Source organism: Sciurus carolinensis, chromosome 3 (genome assembly GCF_902686445.1).
Source record: "Sciurus carolinensis chromosome 3, mSciCar1.2, whole genome shotgun sequence".
NCBI classification, from domain to species: domain Eukaryota; kingdom Metazoa; phylum Chordata; class Mammalia; order Rodentia; family Sciuridae; genus Sciurus; species Sciurus carolinensis.
In genome coordinates, this window is record NC_062215.1 from 69,074,682 (window position 1) to 69,093,446 (window position 18,765).

Below are 18,765 nucleotides of genomic sequence, written 5' to 3' on the forward strand. Positions count from 1 at the left end.
TATGTCTTTCCATTTATTTAAGTTTTCTTTCATTTCTTCCAATAATGTTTTGTAGTTTTCAGTGTACAAATATTTTGCCTCCTTGGGTAAATTTATTCCTAAGTATTTGCTAGTGCAATGGAATTTTTAAAATTTGTTTCATGTTGTTCACTACAGATATACAGAAATAAAACTTGGTTTTTCATGTTAATTTATATTCTGCACTTTTGCTGAATTTATTTGTCAGATATAGCAATTTCTTTTGGACTCTTTAGAGTTTTCCATAAAAAATATCATGTCACTTTCAGGCACAGATAACTTTCTTTTCAACATGATGCCTTTTGTTTCTTCTTGCCTATTTATTCTCACTAGGACTTCCACTTCTATATTGAATAGAAGCAGAGAAAGTGGGCATCTTTGTCTTGTTCCTGATTTCAGGCAAAAAATTATTTCAGTCTTTCACCATTTAGCATGATGTTTGTGAATTTTTCATATATGCCCTTTATCACATGAAGGACCGTCCCTTCTATTACTAATTTATTGGGTCTTTATATAATGAAAAGATGTTGCATCTTGTCAGTTTTTTTCCTGTATCAGTTGAGATGATCATGTATTTCTTTCCCCCAGTATATTAATGTGGTATATTATAATGGTATATTATTTTGATATGTTGAAACACCCTTGCCTTCCAGAAATAATTCCAACTTGGTCATAATACATAATCCTTTTAATATGCTGTTGAGTTTGATTTACTAGTGTTTTTGAGGATGTTTGCATCTATACTCATAAGGGCTGCTTCTTAGTCCATAAGTTTTATTTTTTCTTGTAGTTTCTTTGTCTGATTTTGTTTGCAGAGTAATGTTCTTCTGTAATGAGTTAAAAAGTATTCCTTCCTCTTCACATTTTTGAGGAATTTGAGAAGAATTGGTATTGATTACTCTTTGGTAGGATTCACTATCAGATGGTAGTAACTAATCTGGTCCTGGACTTTGCTTTGTTTGGAGGTTTTGATTATTCATGCAATCTCCTTACTGACTATGGGCCTATTCGGATTTTCTATATCTTCTTGAGTCAGTTTTGGTATATCGTGTGTTTCTAGAAATCTTCTGTTTCAACTAGTTTATCTCATTTGTTGGTATACAACAGTTTATATTACTCTCTTAAAAGCATTTCAATTTCCTGTCAATTAGCAGCAAAGCCTCACTTTGCCAACTAATTTTCTACAAGTGTACAAAAGCCATTCAGTGGAAAAAAGATAGTCATTACACAAGTGAAGCTGGAATTAGACTATTATAAGCAATGAAAATGAAACTTTACCTACACCTCAAAATAAATCATAGATTTAGTGCAAAAGGTAAAGCTGTAAAGCTTTTAGGGCTTGTGGGTATATCTTAGTGGTAGAATGCTTACTTATGGCCCTGGGTTCAATCTCCATCATTGAAAGGAATTTACACACACACACACACACACACACACACACACACACAACTTTTAGAAGCAAATATAATTAGAAAATAGGATATGATGAAGATGTGTTAGACATGACACCAAAAATATGACTCATAATGAAAAACTGAGCTTCATAAAAATTTAAAACTTTTGCTTGCTCTACAAAAGCCCTTATTAAGGAGATGAATAGATAGTCTATAGATCAAGAGAAAATATTAGCAAATCACATATCTGACAAAGAATTCATATCTGAAATATATGAAAAACTCTCAGATCTTGATGTATTCATAAAATAACAAAAAAGATCTAGTTAGAAAACAGGAAAAAGACATGAAGAGATACTTCACCAAAGAGTAGATATGATAAATAAACACGTGAAAAGATATACAACATCACCAGCTTTTTAGGAGGTGAAAACTGAAACCATGATCTGATATCTCCACATACCCATCAGAATATCTACTATATAAAACAGTGACCATACCAAATCCTGGTACAGGTTCAGAGAAACTGTCTCTTATGTTACTGGTTAGAATGTAAAATGGTACAGCCACTCTGGAAAATGATTTGGTGGTTTCTTAAAAGCTAAGTATTCACTATCATATAACCCAGCAATTCACTCCTGGGCATTTATCACAGAGAAATGAAAACTTATGCCTACACAAAATCCTGTTCATGAATATGCATGTAGCTATATTCGTAATAGCCAATAATTGGAAATGACCCATATATCCTTAAACAGGTGAATGGTTAAACTGTGATACTTACATATCATGAAATACTACTCAGCAATAAACCAAACTATAATATAACTTGAATGGATCTCACGTTTGGTGACTGAGTGATAAAGGCCACCCTTGAAAGCTTACATACAGGTTGCTCTGGTGGGTACACACATCCAGACAGGTGATAAAATGATATAGGACTTTACACACACATTTCCCCAGTGTCATTTTCCTGACTGTGATACTTTACTAGACTTAAATGCAATATCCTTGGGCGAAACTGGGTGAAGGATAAAGAGAATCTCTCTGTACCAGTTGTAGCACCTTGTAACCCAACAATTATTTCAAGTAAAGTTTTTAAATACCCTAGAAGAGATGATATGGCACTTGGACCATCTGTGATAGATTGCAGTTTGTTATAGATGTGTCTGAGATTATGTTTTTTTTAAAGACAGATATAATATTTATCTCTTAGAAACATATACTGTAGTAGTTACAGATGGAATCATGGCATGTCTTGGATGTACTTTAAAAATCATCTAGTGGGGAGGACAATTAAATGATGAAACAAAATTGGCTGCATGTTGAGAATTGTTGAAGCTGGACACTGGGTATACAAGATTCCTTGTACCGTTTTTTTCTCCCTTTGTATACAATTGAAGCCTTCCATAATAAAACAACCTTAAAACATAAATGAAATAAAAATTATGGAGGTGGACTTGGTCCTTTTGACTATGTACAAGGTCAGAAGCAGGGTCCTTGACTTCTACTTGCAAGCTGAGCTCAGCCATAGCTGCCATGCTAGACAAAGAGAGCCTCCCAGGTTCCCTCTCACCATGCCCATTGCTTCTGCCCATATGCAGCTACATGCATGAAGCTTTGGTGTTCTTGGCATTAACTCTGCCAGTCTATTTCTCCTCTAGCTTTCCATTTGTTCTTGCATCCATGTATTCATCTTTCATTTTTTTTTAAGGGTACTGGGGATTTAGCCAGGGGCACTCTACCATTGAGCTACATTCCCCTTTTATTTTATTTTGAAATAGGGATGCTTTACCACTGAGCTACATCCACAGTACTTTTCATTCTTTACTTTGGGTCTACATAAGTTGCTTAGGGCTTCATTAAATTGCCCAGGTTTTCCTCTAACTTGCTATCTTCCTGCCTCAGCCTTCCCAGTCGCTGGAATTACAGGCAAGCACCACCACACCCAGCCTCATCTCTCCATTTTTTAATTCATACGTTTAGTCTCTACCTTGCCACCATTCTTCCATCCATTTACTTATTTATTTATCTAATATTGACTAAAATATCAACATCAATTAAAAGGGCATGGCTATTGCTTCAAGTAGTTCATAAATCTACCTGGGGAGAGAGGCCAACACAATGCAGAAAAAGGTAAGTTAGAGGCAATTAGTTCTTGGAGGAAGGGATAAGATGAGGCTTGCACAGGGGAGCAAATGTCTGAAGATAGTCTTGAAAGTTAATACTGTCACCTTTGTTGAGCCCATGTAAATAATCCAGGATAATCTCCCTATTTCAAGGTCAGCTGATTAATGTCTTAATTCCATCTGAAACCTTAATTCCTTGTTGTCACGTAACATGACATAGTCATAGGCTCTGAGGATATTTTTCATGTTGTAGAGAGCATTATTCTGCCTCCCACAAGAATAGAGCCCAGACATAAACTCATCCACATGCAACTTGACTTAAAATAAGAAGAGAAATAGATTCATTGGAAAGATCCACTTGTTCAGTAAATGGTGCAGAGACTATTGATTATTCTTATGGAAAAAAATGAAATTGGATTCCTACTTCACACCATACATAGAAATCATTTGTAGGTAGACTTAAAACTTACATTTAAAAAAAAACCTATAAAATATGAAAATATAACAAAGGGAATATCTGTATGACTTTGAGATAGGGAAGAATTTCCTAAACACAAAAAAATACAAATTATATAGGACACAACTGACAAGTTTATCTATATCAAAATTTAAGCATTTCAGTTCATCAAAAGTTAAAAAAAAAGGGGGGGAGGAAGAATGATGAGACAAGCCAGTTGGGCACAGTATTGCATGCCTGTACTTCCAGCGACTCAGGAGGTTGAGGTAGGAGGATCACAAGTTCAAGACCAGCCTCAGCAACTTAGCAAGACCCTGTTTCAAAATAAAAAGGGTTGGGGATGTAGCTCAATGGTAAAGCACCCCTGGTTCAATTCCCAGTACTAATTAAAAAAACAAAAAAAAGATAAGCCACAAACCAGGAGAAGATGGTTGTGACACAGATGGGTGACAGATATCCAAACTGGGAGGAATATATATATCAGAAATATATTAAAGATAGGCAGCTCAATGGAAATGATTAAAATTCATAGATAGTTAAGCATTAAAGGAAACAAATGACATGAATAGATAAAATGCTCAACTCACTAGTAATCAGAACTGTAAATTAAAACCATAGTAAGATATCATTTCATACCCATTTGTCTCTCAAGAGCTATTGATATTGCACATCCCAAGAATTGGCCAGGATGTAGAACAATGGAAACATTAATATTCCACTGCTAAGAGTCTAAGTTGGTACAATAGCTTTGGAAATTGTGAAGCCACACCGAGGTATCTTTACCTTAGAGCATAAATTCATACCAGGGGGCTGATTTCTCTCAAAGTGAGCAGAAAGGGTTGTGTACAGTGGTTTGTGGTCCTTGAAAGAGTCACATTCCATGAGCAATACACAGTAGATCTATGGTGTTGATATTTGATGGGAAGCAGGACGGGATTAAGAAAACTGTGTTAAAAGCAATAAGGAGAGGTTAAGAAACATTGTCCTAGAAAAAGTCCTGGTCATGTGCCCAGAAGGTGTGTAAATGTGTTTATTAGCAGCATTATACACATCAGCAATGACACAGGAAACAACACACCCTTCCCCAGCAGTACAGTGCATACACAGTACATGAAATATTCATAAAACACAAGCCTGTGCATCAGTAAATGTGAACCCATCACAGCTACGCAGGCAGTGGAGTAAAAAGAGCCAGTCAGGGAATCGCTGCTGGTCAGTTCCATTTATATAAAGTCAAAACCAGGAAAAACTCAACAAAAACATGCTAAAACAAAGATAGGCATAGGGGTGATTTTTTTTTTTTTAATTTTGATATGAGGTCTCTCCAAGTTGCAGAGGTTGACCTTGAATTTGAGTTCCTCCTCCTCCCACTCACTGAGATTACAGGTGTGCACCCGTAATGGGAATGTTTTTTTTGTAAAAAAAAAAGTTCAAAATATTGAATATCTCTAAAGGAGACAGGGGAATAGGATTGGAGTGATGCAAACAAGAGGCAGATTCTAAGATTACAGTGTTAAGCATATCAGTAGATGCACCCTTTTAAATTTCAAACTATATTTGCAGGTATATGCTATATATCTTCTTTGAATAGACACAAATATAGCTGTCCCTCTGTGTCCACAGGGAACTGTTCCAGGACCCCCTGTGGATACCAAAATCCACTGATGCTCAAGTCCTTTTTATAAATGCTGCAGTATTTGCATAGAACTCACACATAGGCTGCTGTATACTTCTTGTTTGTTTTGGTGATGAGGACTGATCCCAGGACCTGGTGCATGGTGAGCTGGAGCTACACTTCTAGCACTCCCACGTAATCACTTCTAGATTACCACTACTTATAATACCTAATACAATGTAAATATTATGTTAATAGTTGCTATACTGTTTTGTTCAGGGGAAATGACAAAAAAAGTCTGGATGTGGTCAGTATGGACATATAGACATGATTTTTTAAAAAATACTTTCAATACAAGGTTGGTTGAATCCTCAGATGAAGATCCCACACACAGAGGGTCAACTGTGTAACATAACAAAATTTTAACATTTTTCTTAAAAACCTTCTATAGGTGACATATTGCTAAATGGTTTTTAACTGAGTTCAGCAGGAGGAGCTCTTGAGTGTTGCACCATGGGGAGTCCCGTCTCCCTGTCTACCAGGTTGCTGTGGGCTGAGTGGCAGGTGACTGGCAGTGGTGTGTGAGTCAGCCAGTGTGTGCCTTCAACTAGGCCACAATTTTGCAGCAAGGATGGTTTGTAAAATTAGTTTCTGGACCTTGTCCCTACTCTCACAAAAGGAGCATTTGTCCTAAATCACCTGGCTCCTTTTCTGCATGTCCACCTTCTGCTCTTCAAGCCCACCCCCTTTTGCCAGCTGCTGTCTCTGCTTCCAGCCATGCCGGATGGAGCTCTGGACACGACTGTCCGTGCTGAGGAGGCGGGGAGTGAGGAGGACCTGTATGAGGACCTGCACAACTCTGGCCACCACTACAGCCACCCTGGAGGGGGCGGCGAGCAGCTGGCCATCAATGAGGTAGGGTCAAGACTGTGTGGGTGGAGGGAGGGACAGGGTTGGACCCATAGCCCGACACATGTGGGCCTGGCTGCCAGGGCAATTCAGCAGACTCCCACAGGCCAGAGGAGCACGGTCCTATTCAGAAATAGGATGTGGCCCTGGAGTGCACACAGCATGTTTCAGCCTGTGGCTCTCACTCCAGGGGGAGGTGTTCAGAGCAGTGTGCCCAAACATAGGACTCCTCTGTTCCCTCCTGGGACCCACAGAGAATCAGAAAAGCAGGCACATATCTGTGTCTGGTCCTCCTGACACTGCTCTCCCAGGAGGAGAGAGCCCTGAGCAAACATGTCCTGGGTGGGTGAAGCACTGCCTGGAAGAAGAGGTCAGGGTTCCCCAGTCACTCCAGCCCCCGCCCTCCTACAAGCCACAAGCCATCGGAAGACTGGGGACAAGGCCACGGAAAACTGATTTCTCTCCTTTGGAAACCAAGAGCTCGAAGTATTGCTGTTGCTATGACAACTGTGTGCCAGTTAGTTTTTTACTATTCCTCATGAGCAGAAAAATTAGTGAGAAACCTCATCTGAGTAGAACTGGTTCCCATCCCTAGTTCTCTTTTTGCATTCTGTAAAAAGGAGACACTTAAAAATATTTTTGATTTTTATTTGGTGCATATAATACTGGTATATATTTATAGGGCACAGTATGACATTTCAATAAATGTATACAATGTATGATGATCAGATCAGGGAAATCGGCATATCCATCACCTCAAACATTTATCATTTCTTTGTGTTGGGAGCAATAAAAATCCTCTCTACTAGCTATTTTGAACTATTCTTAATTGTTAAGAATAACACTCTTAATTGTTAAGCAGCATTATCTTGCTGTGCTATAGAACACTAGAAATCATTCATCCTATCCGCTGTACCACTGCATCCTTTAACCATCCTTTCTTAGCAAAGAGAAACTTTGAAGCTTTGATTCTCCTCTTTCCCTCACATGTGCTCCTGTTTTCTTGCCCTCTTATATTTAAAAGTGGAGTGGGTGGTGGAACATAATGGCAGTTAACCAAATGTTCAGCACAAGCACTTGCCCATAGCAACACCATGTTCCCCTGGTCGTGAGATTCTGTTATGTTTCTGCTTCATTAGAACCAGAATCTTGCAGTACTTCAATTTTTCCCCAGAAAGGGATCCATTTACAATTGGTCTTTTGCATTTCCTGAATGAACTGGCTGGTGGGCTTCTCTGAAACCAGTGCAGAGTGCAGTGACCCCAGTGTCCCCATGACTGAATAACAGGTGGTGGTGAACTCTTCTTAGAGGCCTGGCTCTAGATAATGTAGACAATGATTTTTTTTTTTTTTTTTTTTTTTTTTGCAGTACTGGGGATGGAACCCAGGGCCCTAAGTGTGTGAGACAAGTGCTCTATCACTGAGCCACATCCCCAGACCCTCAGGAAAATGATTTAAAATAGTCATTAAATATGACTTTTTGCAATATCCATGAAGGATAGAACATAAACATGCAAATAAAACCTCTCTTTCTTATTTTTTTCTTGCTGCTGGGGATTGAAGCCAGAGCCTAGGCATGCTAATATGTGCTCTACCACTGAGCTATACCTCCAGCCTCCAACCTTTCTACCGCTTATGAGCTATTTTGGATGGAAGCTGTTCTGAAATCACATTGCAAGAAGAATTCACAGATGATGGTTATGCTTTGTACTGGACTCATCCTTAGGAAGGGAAGCCCCAGAGTTGGTGCCTGTCACATGTGGGTAGCAGAGCACTGAGCATAACCATCTGAGCTTCAGTTCTCTTAGCTGTAAAATAGGATGATCATGGAGCTGCATGAGGACTAACTGGAACCTAATGAACTTAACCTGGCTCATGGCAGGGCCTAAGTACAGGTCTCCAGTGACAGGATGGGAAGAAGAAAGAGTAACCAAAAGTTCTCAGTGACCCCAAGAAGTGCAGTTATTTGATTGGCCTTCAATGCTATACTGGTAGAATTCCCATGTCTGTGCCTGATACCTGGTGGTGAAATTTTGGACTGTCACATCTTGTTACTGGTGAGGAGGTGCTTTTTTGGGCCCTCCAGTCCTTGACAAATCATTTATTCTAAGATACTCTGACCAAGAAAGACCAAGAGCTGAGACTGCTCTAAATCAACATATAGGCTTTGGCAGAGAGGCACCTTAAGGAGGGAAATGCAAACAATGTAGATATGAATTTTACAAGTGGCTGTTTGCATTGCTTAAAGAATTTGTTTCCTGTTTGGCTCCAGGTCTTTCTTAGTATTGGAGGTTCCTGGGTATACCTTATGTTTAGAACACTCAATATTTTCTAGGGTACTGTCCTTACTGGACTCTTGCCATTTCCTGGAGAGGAAGGAAGGTCACAACCCAGAGGAGACAACAGTTGGGCTGAGGGGCCCCTCTTGGCTGACATAGCAGTTTGTGCAGGGTAGAGCTAGTTCCTGACTCAGGTGGTATCCATCAAAGTGCCCACACACATGAGAACACCAGTGCTTCAAGATCCTGATGCAGAAGAGCCAAGAAATAGGGCCCTGAAAGAGACCAGAGGAAGGCAGACGACTATGGAGGCCACCTCCCTGGGCCCACAGGAGGTCCTGCAGCCAATCAACCCTAATCTAATCATGGCGTGGATGTAGTGCTTGTGCTCACCGCAGGAATATAGGGAACTTCAGTGGGCCTAGCTGTTTTTGAGGACTCAGGAAAGGTAGTGTTTGCCACAATCCTCTGGAGGCATTAGAAACTCTTTGAAAAGATATAAAGAGTGATCATCTAATAAGAGGCCAGGGAACTGGCCTAAGGTACTTCTAAGTTAACCACTTCCTACCTCTTAGGCACTTGAACTGCTGACCCTGTGAGCTCCATACAAAGCTTGGCTTTGGGTTAATGAGTTTCATACCTGGAAATTATTAAGGCAACTTGGTGTCAAAGAAAAGTCCAGACTCAGTAATATTTGGTTTGTTCTATTTGATTTGCTCTAAAATTTTTTTAAGAATACATGGGTGTCTTGCTCAAAATTGTGACAATTTCTTATTCACATTGGCCTTAGAAGAGGAAAGCACTTCTTAATTTCCTAAGAAAGCAGGACCTAAGCCATTTGGCCTGGAGAACAGTAGACAGGGGAGACCAGAGAGGCAGTCTACATTCTGGGTATCTTAGGACTGTTACGGGTGTGATGTATATTTGTGCATGTGGCATGCATGCAATATGTATATTCTGAGTATTTACCGTGTACCACACAGTGTCTCCAGCCTAGGAGGCAGATGTTCAGAAGACACAATCCTGCCTGCCAAGAGGTAGCCATCTAGGAACAGAGCTATGTGTGGGCATTTATCTTTCTCTGTGAGTGTCCTCAGGACAATGAGAAGACCCTGAGTTTTCTTTCTGTATTCCTTGCTCGTACTTGCACCTGACCCTTTATGACTATCCAGACCTTGCAAGATAAATTAATGAATGTAGAAACTGATTGTCCTCAGTGCCCACAAGTGTTCCTGTCTCTTTTCAGCACTGTCCCCCCTACAACCCTCCCCAGATGCTCATGACTTGACACTGGGCCTGTCCATTCTTCCCTTCCTGCCTCACCCTGCTGGGCTGACCCATCATCCCTACTACCAGGCCTGCAGCCATCCTCAACTCAAGGACATTTTCTGAAAAGATGAGGCTACATATGTAGGATGTGCCTATCAGCATGTATCTGAAAGACATTCCCTTTCCAAAGCCATCTACCTCGGGCCCCCACCATGATGTTTGTGCTGCTGGTACATGCTATGATCAGGGGAGAGGCAGGCATGGCTTCCAGAGTTGTGGGGGAAGGTCTGGACCAACCATCTCATTGCCTGTGGACAGTTGGAGCTTCCTCTAGGCTATATCTCCAAGGGCCATGGAATGTTGGGGTCACCTCCGTGCACCTACACATACAGCTGCTCACATGTCCTCACTCCAGAATGGTAGGAGGGGTGGGTAACGATAGGCTGATTCTGAATCATCCCACTGAGAGAAGATTAAGCCCAAACTAGAAGGTAGACATGTGAGCCATATGTTTCATCCAAACTGCACTTAAAATATAAAAGGGAACACCCATTGTCAATCAAGAAGCCATCACAGTAGTGGGTAGTGGGATTGTTCCAGCAACATTGGGTCACTCAAGGATAGAAGGTATCTCATCATCCTTGCTCTTGTGGCACTTCATGAAACACATGGGGGATGTTACAGGATCCAGGGCCATGGAGTCAGTTGGACCATCTGTCTCAAAGTATTTCTGTCATTCCCAAGCTCCTGTGACAATTCCAAGGCCTGACCTGTCTGTCACACACTCTAGCCCCAGGGAGGTGTCCAGTACCAGTCAATACCCCCAAATACATTGTGTTTACCCTCACACAATCACCTGGCTCAGGTGTTCCTTGAGATGGGGCAGGAGCAGCTTGAAGTTCCTTGAGACGAACACTGCTATGTCAGTCCAGGCTGCAAGGCCACCTGCTGACCAGCACCCCCAAAATAAGCATTCTTTCCTCTACTGTCATTGTGAAAGCACAAGGGCTAAGACCTTACCTGCCTCAGACACCTATCTCCCCTCCTCTTCCACATCTGCCCCACCACCTTAGGTCCCTGTCTAGCAGCAGCAAGGGGGTGGGGCACTTTCTTCTGCCATCAAGTCTTTTTGTTGGAAAGAAGGAAGGAAGACAGGGAGGGAGGGAGGGAGGGGAAAAGGAAGGAAGGAAATTCGTACCAAAAAAGTTCTTGCCACTGTTGTCCCTGTAGCACACTGAACTCTTTAGGACCAAAAGGCTAGGGACTCCCAGTCAGAGGGGTGGGGATTGTCAATCTGGCTCAGAGCAGAGATCCTTCTGCCATATTCCATGCTTCCAGGCTGCCCAGCTGTGCATGGGATACAGGTTCCATGCCCACATCTGGACCTGGACCAAAGGACTAAAACAAGCCTCCCTGGGCATGGCACAGTAGGGGGCTGCAGACCCTGCAGAGCTCAGGGACACACTGGCCTGCAGGTTCCCAGCCCTGCTGTGCCCAGGAACCCAAGGACATGCAGACTCTTCACCTTCCTTTCTGGCTGGCAGGTCCCTCTGGAACCACAGATGCACAAAAATCCCCAGGTCAAGGATTCTGTACCACAACCCATTAGATGGTATGTCCCACAGTTTCAGAGGAGTGTTGGGATTTGGTGGTGCCAGGGAGTCTTTTGATACCCTCTGATTCCCCATAAGTCCTTAAGAGCTTGGGGGAGCAACCTGGCACCCAAGAACTGGGCAAGAGCAGTATAGCAGACAGATGGGCTAGTCTGCACCTTCAGATGTAAGGGTGGCAGATAGCCTCTCCAGACAGGTCCTGCACACACGCAGACACCCACAGGTGTACACAGACATATGCACAGGTAACCCCCACCCACATACACACAGATGCCCACACATGTATACACACAGGCACACAAGAGTACCACATGTGTACATACAGCCCTGCCCTGGGGTCTTCAAAAGGATGGTCACATTCACAGGCACATCTCCTATACTGGCATGCATGTAGTACTGACACAAATACACACAGAAACCTAACACAACAGTCACCCACATGTGAAAACGCAGCCTTTCCCTGTACTCCATCCCCTTGCTCTTGGGAGAGACTTTTCCTGTCCCAAGAGTCAGAGCACTGAGCTTGTCACCCAGCAATCTGCCCACTCTGGACCTTTGTGTTCAGCCCTCTCAACTGTAGTTTTATCCTGGAGAGACACACTGGCCCTGACTGAACTCTGCTGTGGACAGGAAAGACTCAGGCATGTGAGTTTTCTTAAACCTTCTCAATTACGGTTGTGGGGTCTGTCTGGTGGAGGAAGTGGAACCCTGGTTAGTTGACAAAGCATTTTTTTACGGATAGCTGAAGGTGCCAATTATTTGCCCAAAGGAGCAATGTTTCTCTGGGAGTTGAGGTCGTGAGGAGAGAAGCCCTTAGCATGAATCAGCCCGGCCAGGGTTCAGATCCTGGCTCTACAAGTCCTGGGTGATTTTATGATTAAGCAAAGTATGGTATCTTTTAGAGCCGCATTTACTCATCTGAAAAGTGGGGACCAGAGGGCAACCTTAATTGCCCTCAGAACTCCTGATCCATTCCTCCCCGAAGCGATGGTGCTAGACGTTTTGGCCCCTGCATGCCCGTGTCTGTGAGATCCCAGAGCATCCCTGAGCCATCTGTGCCAGGACAGCTGTGCGGGCGTTGAGAGACCCCCACCACCACAAGGAGGCGCCAAGGGCGGAGCGCAACGCTCGCTGGAGCCGCAGAGACCCCTCAGAGCTTCCTTAACCGGTCCCCCATCCTACGTCTCCCTCGGCCCTCCTCCCACCCAGCCATCCTCGCCAGCTCACTTGGTGCGGTTGCCCTGACTCCTGGGCCTGGGAAACGCCACGCACCGCGCCCGCGGCGCGGGAGGAGCCCCGGCCCTCCAGCGCCGGCAGCTCCGCCCCCTCCCCGGGCGCTGCGGGCCGCCGGCTCCGGCCCTGCGCGGCGGGATCTCCAGCCCGCAAGGAGCGGGGAGGCCGGGCGCAATGGCCAGGGGCCCGCAGCCCCGGCGCGGCCCCGCGACGCCCGGGAGCGCACTACGCGCCCTGCTACGCTGCAACCTGCCCCCGGGCGCCCAGCGCGTGGTGGTTTCCGCTGTGCTGGTGTTTCTGGTCCTCATCAATGTTGTGCTGATATTCCTGCTGGCCTTCCGCTGAGCTGAGCGGCCCGACCCAGCGCCGTGCTGTGCCGTGGGGGACCGCGCTGTGGTGAGTGGCGCCGGGTTTGCACACCAGCAGCTGTCACCCATAGTCTCAGCACCGGGATCTGGGGAGAGGAGGCCTTCCGCCACCCCATGTGCTCACTGACAAGGCCTGCTTTTGGGTGGTCCTGGAAGTGTCACCATGTGGGTGATGGGCAAGGTGACACACATGCATGGGGTGGGGGGTCCTTCAGTCTGTCCTCTGTGCTGTGGTGCAGCGTGGGGGAGCTAAAATGGCGCGCCTCTGTGAATAACTGAGACTATGAACACAGCTGTAGCAGGGCTGGCTGTGGTTGTCAGGAAGCGGTGAGCATGTGACCACTGGGTGAGAACTGGGCATGTACTTGTGTGTGTGTTGAGAGCTTTGTGAAAGATGCCTGGATACCTCTGCACAGGTCACCTGCAGTTGCTGTTCCCATTTTAGGCCTTAAAATAAGTAGTGCCAGTCAGTCTCCCTAGGGGCAGAGCCCCAGCTGCCCTTCTCCCAGGTAGACACTGAATAGGAATCCCAGTGCAGGGGAGTCCAGACTGGCACTCTGGGACTGTACATTGGAAAGCCACCACCCCACCTTGCAAGTAAGAGAAAGAGAATGGCAGGGTGAGACGGGTGGTAGTGGTCATCAGGGGGCAATATGAAGCAGAGCCTGTCAGTATTGCCCTCCCCAGGGCCAGTCAGAACCTCAGAGGTACAGGAAGGGATCCTGACCCGCCCCTGGCTTGTCTGAGTCTTGAACCTGCCCCTCCACACAAACATCCCTGTGCCTCAAAGTCTGCCTCTCCCTTCCACTGCCAGGTGGGGCCCAGCCTGGAGTCCTCACCCCTGGGGGACTGCTGAGCTGGAGTCTTAGCTTCAGGGACAACTGCACCTAGGTTGGAGCACTAGAAGGGCCCTGTGCCCAGAAACCATCCTCTGCCTGCAGGTGGAGCACATCTCTGATGTCTTAGGAAACATGTCTCTGACCTCTTGGAATCACATTGTGTCTTGGTGACATCGCAGAATTGCTAATGTCAGTACTATAACTCGTTAGAGTACTTCTGGTTTGTGGATCTACCCATGTAGAGCAGACATTGTTACTTACTGGGCCACTGACAGGAGGCATGGGGAGGTCTGAGAACTTGTTCACAACCCTGTGTCTTCCAGTTGTCTCTTGTGCCTATGTACACAGTTCTGAGACAAGGAAGCAACAAAGGTGGCCAACACCTCCTACTCCCACCCCTGGGCAGGACAGGCATGGGGATGTGTCCCTGTTGGTGCCTAGAACTCTGTTCTACTGTGAAGCCCTGCCTCTTTAGCTTCCCCTCGCCTTCCATAGCTTCCCCAGGAGCTCTGAAGGAAACAGCCCATGTAATATCCACACCTGTCTGCAAGGACTGCTGAATAGAGGAAAGGAGACAAGGGCACCAGACCATGGAGAGTAGCTTTTGCTCAGGGCTCATTTGAAGGGATCTGGGGACAGAGGGAGACACCTCACACAGTTAAGACACAGCAGGAACCACCTAGCACAGGAACCAGTAGGAATCTGGGTCATGTTGAGGGTCTGGGTTACACCCTGCCAGATCAGGTCCATTCACCTGCATTCTCACTGGCTCACCCATACCACTGGGATTGTCCACTTCCTTCTTTCCCTTGAGCCATATCCTTCTAGACCTTGCATGAAAGTCTGCTAGTCAGGGTATACCGGCTCCACACATGCAACCAGCTGGCTTTCATATGGTCATACTGAGTCCTCCTGTCTCATCCCATCCTGTAGCAGCCAGGTCCACTTGCAGGTCATCGTTATAGATGGGGATGAGGGTAAAAGTCTAAAGCCTGCAACTCCCAGGAATAACCCAGTGCTCTGTGCCTGGGGTCCCTACATAGACCTTGGGAACGGCCACCACACTGTGAGGATACACTTGCACATGGGCGTGTGGATTGTTCTGAGGAGAGGTTTCATCTCCTTGGTGTCACCACCAAGAAAGAGTAAGAACCAGTGTTTGGGCCTTCCCTGAACTTGCCTGCTCAGGCCCTCCCCTGGAGGGAAGCTCCCAGCCTGAGTGGGCTTCTGTGCTGGTGGCAGCCCACCACTCACCCTGCCCACATAGGCACAGATGCCTCTTAGACAGTGATTGGAACTGGGGTAGATGTACATGCAGTCCCAGCTAAAAGGTGTAACCCTGCTCTTGGTTCTCATGTCCGTGGGAGGATTAGCATGCACACAGCCCTGGAAGCACCCAGGCAAGCTAAGGGAGGGCTCACAATGGGTGGAGAACAGATAAGCAGGGTGCTCGGTGCGGGAGGTCTATCTGGGGTTGCTCCAATTCTTCCTTGATTGCTTAGTTAGGCCCATGGCTGTGTTAGACAGTGCCGGCCATCAGTCCTATCAGGGAGAGGTATGTGCAATCCCCTGCCCACCCCTCCTCAACAGCCCTAATGTCCCTGGAGCCATTCATCACTCATGGAGCAGAAACAGGGTCCACATTACAGAAAAGCAGGTGTCAACCCAATGGGAAACAACTCTGCAGGCAAGGGCTGCCTGGTTGTGATGTATCAGTTCACAACCACTTGGGAGAAAAATATCTCATAGGTTATTTGAGCAGAGAATAACCAATAGAGAATTTGTCTACTAGATATAAAGTGGTCAACTTCGTGACAAAGCACATAAGAACGACCAGAAGTATCTATGATAGCAGCTGCAAGACATACCTACTTCTAAAGCTAGGGAATAAAGGGAAAAGGTTGGAATGATTAAAATGTGGATGCCCAGGCCTCTGAGGAGGGGTGTTGCTCAGCTAATGTGGGTGTCTGGGTTGTGGTGTACCAGAAGGTGGGTTAGAAGCTGAGAGGCAAGTGCTTAGGCACTGCTCAGTAGGGTGTGAGGAGAGTGGCTGGGCAAGGAGGGAGCAACGTGATGGTCAGTCAGATTTGGTGCTCAGTTCACTTCTGGCTCTACCACTGAGCCCTGACAGTCTGGACCTGCTCAAGGCATACCCCTGTAGTCAAGAACTGCTGGCTTGGAGGTCAGATCTCTTCTTCCCAGGGCTGCTGAGGGTGAGAATAGAGGACAGGAGGACCTCAGTCTGACCCTAACTCCGTGAGGCAGGGTAGCTTTCCCCCACTGACCTGCCTGCCATGACTCTCTCCACAGCTCATCAGTGATGGCAGTGTGGTCTGTGCAGAAGCTCTCTGGGACCATGTCACCATGGACGACCAGGAACTGGGCTTCAAAGCTGGGGACGTCATCGAAGTGATGGATGCTACCAACAGAGAGTGGTGGTGGGGCCGAGTTGCCGATGGCGAGGGGTGGTTTCCAGCCAGCTTTGTGCGGGTATGGTTCCAGCCCATGCTTCTGTCTGACTCAAGAGGAACTACCTGGCTCTGCTCAGAAATCCAAGCCCAAACTGGGCATGGTAGCCTATGCTTATAATCTCAACTACTCAGAGGCTGAGGCAAGAGGATCACAAATTTGAGACAATCCTGGGAAACTTAGCAAGACTCTGTCTCAAAATAAAACTTTAAAAAGGGCTGGGGATGTAGCTTAGCAGTAGAGTGCCCTGGTTTAGGTCCCATTACCAAATTCATCATTATCATCCAAGCTCAAAACAGCTCTGGGGTCCCCCTTCTCCAGTTTACTGGTATCTGGGACCTTGGGCTGGTTGGGTGGGTATCAGAGAGGTGTGACACAGCCCTCCTCCTCCTGCAGAGCCACTACCTCCTCTATCCCCTGCTCCTAATCCCCTTCTGGCAAACCTTCAGGCCAGAGAGAACAGTGTGGTGACAGTATACACCCCACAAGGAGAATGTGCAAGTTAGAATTCCACCACCATTAAGAACTTGGTTCATCAGGCTTTTATGAAGCACTACAGAACTTTTACATGGATAACCTCACTTAACATTCATCCAGGCCCAGGAGATAGGAACCTGAGGAAACAGGCACGAAGTCACTAAGAGGTCACAGAGAGGGGACCCAGATTCCACCTAAGGTGACCTCTGGTCTCCGGGGGGGAAAATCCAGGTGTGGTCTCAAAAGGGCCAAGCTGAGGGCAGCCAGAAAGGGAGACCGCATGACCCGTGTTCAGGTGCTCCTCCTGTTCATGACTCCCAGGTAAACTCTCTACTCTGAGCCCCACCCTTCCTTAAGTTATAGATCTGAAACAGCAAGACCACACCACCCATCCACTGTAGTCACAGCCCCTACACAGCCTAGTACGAGCAAGTGCTGGTTTAGAAACCCTTAGCATGTTTTCGAGCACTGTGCTGAGCACAAAGTTGGCGTGTCACAGGGAACATAGGATCTGCCAAGGCTGCCCCAGTGGTCTTGGGATAATACCAGTGCCCCTTGGTGCGAAACAAAACAAAAAACCCAAGCCAACCCAGCTCTAGAGTCCCAGGTGCTGGAGGTGGACTCCCTTCCCCTCTCCAGTCTACTACAATCAGGCCTGTTGTCCCCATCCCAGCCTTATACCATGTGATGCAGTATAGGAGTATCCAAGCTAGCTCAGGGCCACTGAAAGTCCTCTGAGTCTTGGTTCCCCACTGCCACTATGCAGTGTATAGGGACTGACTCCAAGAACCACCACAGGGTACTGACTGACTATGGGTTACCTGCAGCTACGGGTGAACCAGGACGAGCCCGCGGATGATGAGACCCCACAGACTGGCAATGGCAAGGCTGAGGATGGTGGAACAGAAGCACAGAGCAGCAAAGACCAGATGCGGACAAACGTCATCAACGAGATCCTCAGCACTGAGCGGGACTACATCAAGCACTTGCGAGACATCTGTGAGGTGAGCAGGGACCTGGTTTGCGAGTGAGGCGGGGAGGGGCGAAGGATGGGGACAGAGCCCTGACCACCCCCACCCCCACCCCACCAAGGGCTACATCAGGCAGTGCCGCAAGCGTGCAGACATGTTCAGTGAGGAGCAGCTGCGCACCATCTTTGGGAACATCGAGGACATCTATCGCTGCCAGAAGGCATTTGTGAAGGCCCTGGAGCAGAAGTTCAATAGGGAGCGCCCACACCTAAGCGAGCTGGGTGCCTGCTTCTTGGAGCACGTGAGCAAACCCCGGCTTCTCCACCTGGATCCTTAAGCCCTCCCTGTCTAGCACCTATCTCTGTCAGGGACTTCACCTCTCCCTGTACACCCTGGCCCTTTATTTTTCACCTCCCTTTGTACCTGGTTCCCGGCCCCAACCTGCTACTGCTGTTCTTTCCAGAAGCTTCCAAACATCTGTGTACCAGGCCCCAACCCTCCACCTGCTCCCCTCACTCTACAACAGTCTTAGGAGGGTTGCTGCTTTGGTGGGGGGAATCACTGCCATTGAAGACTGCCAGGGGAGTCTCAGGCATCAGTCAGGAAAGATTTGCTTAGGCCAGACAGGAGGGCAGAGATGTGCCCAGCCACTTATTTAGTGCTCAAGGGGTAAGTTCTGGGGTTCCTCACATAGTGGACAATTTGGAATTTGTGTGGAATTTACA

General features: G+C 46.3%; 1 protein-coding gene across 1 annotated transcript in view; it reads left to right on the forward strand.

Annotated features, from left to right (window-relative positions):
• Arhgef4 (Rho guanine nucleotide exchange factor 4) overlaps nt 1-18,765 on the forward strand; it is a 206,320-nt gene that overhangs the window by 181,229 nt on the left and 6,326 nt on the right. The window contains 4 exon segments of the mRNA XM_047545044.1: nt 6,389-6,528; nt 16,434-16,613; nt 17,897-18,073; nt 18,162-18,341. Of these exon segments, the coding sequence (XP_047401000.1) occupies nt 6,389-6,528; nt 16,434-16,613; nt 17,897-18,073; nt 18,162-18,341 (677 nt within the window).